General features: G+C 44.0%; 1 protein-coding gene across 1 annotated transcript in view; it reads left to right on the top strand.

Annotated features, from left to right (window-relative positions):
- The first annotated feature begins 6,808 nt into the window (after positions 1-6,808).
- DERL3 (derlin 3) overlaps positions 6,809-7,871 on the top strand; it is a 67,909-nt gene continuing 66,846 nt past the window's right edge. The window contains exons 1-2 of the mRNA XM_075321523.1: positions 6,809-6,959; positions 7,083-7,148. Of these exons, the coding sequence (XP_075177638.1) occupies positions 6,864-6,959; positions 7,083-7,148 (162 nt within the window). The 5' untranslated portion in view covers positions 6,809-6,863. The remainder of the gene's footprint in view (positions 6,960-7,082; positions 7,149-7,871) is intronic.

The following is a 7,871-nucleotide window of genomic DNA, read 5'->3' as shown; positions in this document are numbered from 1 at the left end:
CCACCCCAGGGCTATGGGACACCCGATGCCGGGCCGGACTAGTCCGGGGGTCATCAGTGGTGGCGGGGCCCGGCTCCGTGGCCCTGGTGGGTGTCAGTTTAAATATGGCTGGTGATTTGGGGTTTGAATAAAGTTTGTGTTCATGACGCCACCTGTGGTTTGCGGCTATTAAGCCGCCGCTGCTGTGTAAGGCCTCCGGGGTGATGAAGTGGCAGCAATGGTGGTACTGCTCCCCACAGGTGGAGCGGTGCCCCGGGGCACAGTTGGTGCTTGTGAGAGTCTATGGTGTAGTGGAAATCTAAGCAGACGGAATAACAGAGGCAACTCCAAGGGTGCAGTTTCAAGTTGTTTACTCACACATCCTGGTATGCGCACACTGGTGCCCTCAGACGACTGGAACCCACTGTCAGGGACCTCCGCCATTTCTGGGTGATTCCTGGAGTGAAAACCGGTACCCTTCTCTCTAAGGTGTCTCTGTCTTCCGCTGTCTTCCTAAGCCTAGCTCTTTTAGGATGAACCTGCTCGGCCTCCACTACAGCCTCCAGGCTGGGGGGTCACCTGTCGGATGATTGTCCCCTTTCTAGAGGTTCTGCGGTGGGCTGTGGCCCGGGGAGTTTACAACTTTCCCTGGGCCTCGGTTTTTACTGTTTGGAGATAATTTTGCACTCCTCTGGTTTCTAGGGACCGTCCCCTGTTGCAGCTTGATCCCTCCACCGATGTTCCTGTGGAACAGGCCACCACAGCTCTACAGCTATCCGTGGCCCTGGAATCCCTTCTTTTCTCTGCTTGGTGTTACCTGGACCCTCTGAGTCCCAGGATCTTCACCAGGAAGCGTCTCTTTCTTCTTCTCAGCTCCTGACTGACTAGAGCTGACTTTCCTTCTCTCCTTCTCGTCTGCCTCCTGCAGACCTCCTCCTCCTTCCCCACTCTCTCTCAGACTACTCAAACTTGACCTTCCTTTCTCTGACTGCTCTCTGGTGGCTCCTCCCACCTCCCCAGTTGCTAAGCTGTAACCTATAGGAGCAGGGATGGGTCTTACGGCCCCTCCCAGCATGCAGCATGGGAGGGTTACTGCCACTGTCCCTGGTCCCAGTGTGTACCTAACAATGGGTGTTGTGTAGATTTACCAGGGGACCGGTGTTCACTCCTTTCCTCACCCAGAATGGGGCATCACACCGCTGGATGGGGTGCAATGTCCTGTGGCGACGGAAGCCTCAGGGGCGCCACACAGCCATTTATAGGACATTTCAGAACTTTCCCAAAATTCTATGAAAAAATATTCAGCACATTCTGCATTGCACTACTGTCCCCAATTTATTATATATTTTAGGAGTCGGAGTTGGTCCATTTTATACCGACTCCACCAAAATGAACGCCGACTCTGACTCCACAGCCCTGATTGATACACTCCAATTGTGCACTGGGCTGAGCACCGAGCGTACCGTAGCACAACGATGCTCCCGCAAGTGGTTTCCATACGTAAAGCATCCGAACTCTGCTTTTCTTTTTTTTGTAAAGTCTGTGTTTGGTACGAACAACGAACACCAAACCTTGGGTTCGCTCATCTCTACTCCTTACCCATTTTTTCCTACCCTATTTTCCCATTTATTCTTTCTCTCCTCTATAATAAAAAAAATGTTGATATATTACTCTGGTAATTGTACTATGTTTAAAATTAAACAAAAAACTAAATTTTGGAAAAAGAAAAAAAAGTTGCGCATTTGATTCCAGCTGTGTATATTATCGTTCCACAGTGCATCACACTTCTTATAGGTCAATAAATTGACATATAGGATAGAAAGATCTGCCCCAATTAGTGTTTTCCAACCAAACTGTGGAATTATAAATCTGGTAGTTTTTCTGGAAACAGTTGATATTCTGGTATATTGAAAGCGAGTCATTTTTTCATTTAATTTAAAATAAAGTAACTCATGTAAAAACTGATGTCAGCAACACAACTAAAAATAAATTTGAGACACAGTTAACCCCTTAACGACCGCGGGCCGTAAAATTACGTCCTAGCGGTCATAACGTTACTGTCCGCGGTCTCCTGGCAGCAGCATTCTGCGATCGGTGCACATCTCAGCTGATTTTCACAGCTGAGATGTGTGCCTGCTAGGCACGAGCAGATAACGATTATCGTTATCTGCTCGTCCCGTTTAACCCCTGTAATGGCGCTGTCAATATGTGACAGCGCCATTATAAACGCGATCGCGGTAAAGTTTTACTTACCGCCCGATACCGGAAGTCACGTGACATGATCACGTGACTTCCGATGGTTGTCATGGTAGCACAGGGTCATGTGATGACTCCTGTGCTAGACATGAACTACTTTCACTTTCGCTTTCCACGGAGGCAAGGGAAGCAGAAAGTGTACGTATCTGCTGTTTACAGCTGTGTAGCTGTGATCAGCAGATAGTGCAGAGCGATCGGATTGCTGATCGCAATAGCCCCCTAGGGGGACTAGTAAAATAAAAAAAAAAAGTTTTAAAAAATTTAAAAAAAAACCAAAAACATAAAAGTTCAAATCACCCCACTTTCGCCCCATTGAAAATTAAAGGGTTAAAAAAATAAAAAATATACACATATTTGGTATCGCTGCGTTCAGAAACGCCCGATCTATCAAAATATATAATCAATTAATCTGATCAGTAAACAGCGTAGTGGCAAAAAAATTCCAAACGCCAAAATGACGGTTTTTTGTCACCACAACTTTTGCGCAAAATGCAATAACAGGCGATCAAAATGTAGCATCTGCGCAAAAATGTTACCGTTAAAAACGTTAGCTCGAGGCACAAAAAATAAGCCGTCACTGAGCCATAGATCCCAAAAAATTAGAACGCTATGGGTCACGGAATATGGCGTAAAACGTGCGCCACTTTTTTCAGACAAACTTCCGAATTTTTTTTAACCCTTTATATAAATGTAAACCTATACATGTTTGGTGTCTACGAACTCGCACTGTCCTGAGGCATCACACCCACAAATCAGTTTTACCATACAGTGAACACAGTGAATAAAATATCTCAAAAACAATAGTGCTATCGCACTTTTTTTGCAATTTTTCTACATTTGGAATTTTTTTGCCATTTTCCAGTACACTATATGGTAAAACCTATGATTTCATTGAAAAGTACAGCTCGTTCCACAAAAAATGAGCCCTCACATGACCATATTGACTGAAAAATAAAAAAGGTACGTCTCTTAGAAAAAGAATGGCGAAAAAAAAACGGAAAGCGAAAAATCGGCCGGTCGTGAAGGGGTTAATAAAAGGCTGGAAAAGTAAGTGACATTAATGAAAAAAGCTGGAGAGTTAATATTTCAACTGTCACAGTAATCTGTGTATAAAAAAAGAGCATGTTAGAGAGGCAGAGTCTCAGAAGCAAAGAAGGTCAAAGGGGTCACCAATCTGGGAACAAATTTTAGAAAAATTATCCTGAATGTAAAATTACAAAGACTTTGAAAATCCCACCATCAACAGAACATAATATCTTCAAAGATTAAGAAATGCTGGATAAATTCATATACACAAGGTACAAGCCCGACGGTCAGTAATAATAATAATAATCATTTTTATTTCTATAGCGCCAACATATTCCGCAGCACTTTAAAATTCAGAGGGGACATGTACAGACAATATGAGACAATACAAAATAACAAAATTAAAATACCAAGAGGAGTAAGGTCCCTGCTCGTAAGCTTACAATCTATGAGGAAATAGGGGAGGTACAAAAGGTGAATGGGGGAGGGGGAAAGCTTGTCATATATGGTTCAGCCATCGATTTAATAGGGGATTCAAAACCATCTGCGTGGCCTGGTCGCAAGCTAGAATTTATACAGGTACAGAGTGTAAAAAAAACTACATGGAGAGGAATGGAATCAGAAGGTACAGGGGACAAGTTTTGGAAGTCAATTGTAAAAAGGGCAAAATGGGACTAGATTAGATCAGGGCAGTAAGGTGATAGGCTAGTCTAAAGAAATGCGTTTTTAGTGCCCGCTTAAAGGTGTGGATGTTGGGAATTAATCGGATTGTTCTTTGAAGTGTGTTCCAAAGCATAGGCGCAGCTCATGAGAAGTCTTGAATACGGGAGTGTGAGGTTCGAATTATTGAGGATGTCATTGCTATTGGATGTTCGTGATCAATAGGCCCTCAGACCCTACTCAATTCAAAACAGATATGATTCGGTCATGAAAATCACTGTCTGTGATCAGGAACACTTCCAAAAATCATTGTCTGTGAACACACATTGCCATGCAATCTACAATTACAAACTAATGCGGGCGTCACACGATCTATCGTGCGATTGCACGAGTGCTTGTACCCGCCCCCGTCATTTGTGCGTCACGGGCAATTAGTTGCTCGTGGCGCACAAAGTCGTTAAACCGCCGTCACACGTACTTACCTGCTGAGCGACGTAGCTGTGGGCGGCAAACATCCACTTCCTGAAGGGGGTGGGACATTTGGCGTCACAGCGACGTCACACAGCGGACGGCTAATAAAAGCGGAGGGGCGGAGATGAGCGGGATGTAAACATCCCGCCCACGTCCTTCGTCCTTCCATCCGCATAGCCGGCGGGAGCAGGTAAGCTGTGTTCATCGTTCCCGGGGTGTCACACGGAGCGATGTGTGCTGCCTCGGGTACGATGAACAACTGGCGCAAAGAAAAAATAAACGACATTTTAAAAATGAGCGTCGTATCAACGATACACGATTTGTGAACATTCTGCGTCGCTCGTAGGTGTCACACGGGACGTCGTCATAAACCATGCTGGATGTGCGTCACGAAAATCATAACCCCCGACGACATATCGCACGATAGATCGTCTCGTGTGACGCCCGCATAAGGCTCGATCATAAAAAGAAGCACACAATCCAAAAAAACTACTGCTTTCTCTGGACCAAAGCTTATAAAGTGAGGCAAAATGGGAAACTGTTCTGTGGTCAGAGAAATATATTTAAAATTCTTCATAGAAATCACAGACGCCGTGTCCTGTGGACTCAAGAGAAGAGGGACTATCCAGCTTGTTATCAGTCACAGTTTATAATCCTGCATCTCTGCATCAGGGTTAAATTAATGTCTACAGCATGGGCACATTACACATCTTGGAAGGCACTATCAATGTTGAGCATTAAATAGAGGTTTTAGAACAACACTTGCTCCCATCCAGACAATGTCTATTTCAGTGAAGACCTTGCATATTTCAGCAACACAATGTTAAACCACATACGTGTCACAATATTACTTCAGGATAATGAGGGACAGAAGGCTCCTATGCTGTATCTTACACTAGGGGACATTAGGCTATAACTCACCTCCAGAATACTCCTAATGGTGGACATGCCAGAGTCTTTCTACAACAAGTTGTTTTACTGCAGTACCCTAAACAGTAATGTCCACACAAATCTCACTGTGAGAGGTATTCTGCAAGTCAATCTATTTAAGAGAATGGGGATGAGAGTGTTGTTTGGCTGTAGTAACGGGCACAATCACACACATGTGGATGAACGCTCATATGAACTGTGCCAAGTACTGGTGTGAAGGGCATGGTTAGACCATGTACACAGAAGGGCTACTCCCTATTTGGATCCACTGCACATCCGCAACAGAAATATCATTAGAACAAGGGGGCAGCAGCCTCAAGGCCATGTACACACGAGTATTTGGTAAGGTTTTTACCTCAGTATTTGTAAGACAAAACAAGGAGTAAAACAAGCAGAAGAAAAAGTATAATAGAAATATGTGCACCATTTTTCCATTTATTACCCACTCCTGGTTTTGGCTACAAATCCTAAGGTGAAAAACTCACCAAATACTCAGTGTGCACGTGGTCTTAGTGCTGCTACCATTTTCTTCTAGTGACCATTTCTGTTGTGGATATATAGAGCCATACAACAAAACAGCAGCTCTTCTGTGCAGAGGACACACAAGTAAGGCTAGTTTCACACTTGCGTTCAGCGCATTCCATCACTATGGAGAATAGCGCAGTCCGTTAACGGACTGCGCTATTCTCCATAGAGTTGTATGGACCACGCACTTTAACGCAAGTGTCTGCGTTGCATCCGCTGGACGACGCAGCGTCCTTATTTTGATGCTGCGTCGGGCGGATGGAACGCTGCATGTAGCGTTTTTCTGCACTTGGCGGAGTGTCAAAAAAACGCAACCTGCAGGAATCCGTTAGGCGTCCGTTGTTTTTATAATGGACGCCTATGGTGGCGGATTCCGTTAGATTGCGTCATTTGACGGATTCCGTTAACGCAGCGGTCTTTACACAACTGCGCATGCTCAGATGTGTAAAGTCAAGGAAAAAAAACTACAACGGATTGCGTTATTTTGTACGATCTGTAGCATGCGTTGTGCCACTATATGCAACGCATCCGTTGCATGCGTCACACAACGCAATGCTACAGATCCTGTCCAACGCAAGTGTGAAACTAGCCTAAAGAATACGCTGAGGATTATGACATCTGAAACTAAGTCATTATTCTGCGAAGTTGTTAGTCTGCATAGATTTCTTCCACTACATTTCTAAGGCTTATAAAGTTCCTTATTGAATACATATGAATAAAGTATCAGTGTATTTGTTGAGGGGAAGCAGAAATCCTCATCAATTACCAAAAACCAAGGAGCAGGTTGTCTTTGGAAAGATTGGAACTGGATAAATATGTATGTTCAGAGTCTCATCGATTCTCCTTACTCAAGAGGATACAAAGGAAGATACCTGTCTGACAGCTAAAGTAAAGACACGCATACTATCCCTGAGGGAGGAGAACCTGGCACAAGATGAGGAAGAGCGTGACTGTCACTGGGAACCTGACTCCAACAGCTGCTACACTATCAGTAGGCACCAGACAAGGGCAGCAATATGGCTCAGCATGGTGTGGGTGCATGGAACTATAGGCACATCCCAAGCGTAACCAGAGCTTACACTATAGCCTGCTTCATCACCACCGCTGCCGTGGTAAGTGCCCTCCTGTGTTCATCCCGAGAGCTGAGATTTCAGAGCATTGATAGGAGACACAAATGTAGTCATCTGTAAATTGTCTCGTATCTGACCTAAGTCCTTGTACCTTCTCATCTGCAGCAAATTAATCTGGTCAGCCCACTGCAAATTTATTTTAATCCGGATCTTATCTTCAAAAGGCTGCAGGTAAGTGACTACAAAACAGCTGGAAGTGAATATAGGGTGACTACTGGTTTCTGATTACTCGTACATTACTATTAATCAGCCCGTGGCCAAACACTTATCACTAGCCCCCATAAAAAAGCATGCTAAGATCAGCGGAGCGTGCATATTGAAGCCGACATTTATCAAAAATGGCAATTCAATGCTGTCACTCCATATTTGTCAAAACAATAAGACATTTGGTTTAGGCATGTTCAATAAATGAAATGTCACAGTTTCACAAAAAATTATGTTAAATGTCCCTATATTCTGTAGCGAAGGGAGGAGAAAGGTACACATTATGTTACTATTAAGACACCCAAGATATCAAACACAGACCTCGGGGGAAGGACAGGTTGCTTCTATGCACATTGGGGGATGTTTACTAAACTTCATGTGCCAAAAGACTAGCTAAATTTGCTACACAAAACATTGGCGTATGACAGAAATGCCTTTCACCAATTTTTCCCATAAATGTTTCGCTCCTCACTTGACAAGTGGTATGGCGTAGCCGAGGGGACTTGGTTTAGTGTGGAATACTGGCACAAACTAAGCTATCCAATAAGTGGCCCATATCAACAAAGTGGCCAATATCAACAGGTTCGACTGACATTCTAATTAGAGATAAGCGAATCGGAGGTTCACTGTCTGTACCGAACACAGTCTTTTATATAAAAAAAAAAAAAGAGAAGTTCAGGATTGGAGTTA

This window comes from Anomaloglossus baeobatrachus, chromosome 1 (genome assembly GCF_048569485.1).
Source record: "Anomaloglossus baeobatrachus isolate aAnoBae1 chromosome 1, aAnoBae1.hap1, whole genome shotgun sequence".
NCBI lineage: Eukaryota > Metazoa > Chordata > Amphibia > Anura > Aromobatidae > Anomaloglossus > Anomaloglossus baeobatrachus.
This window is presented reverse-complemented; position numbering and strand designations above follow the sequence as displayed.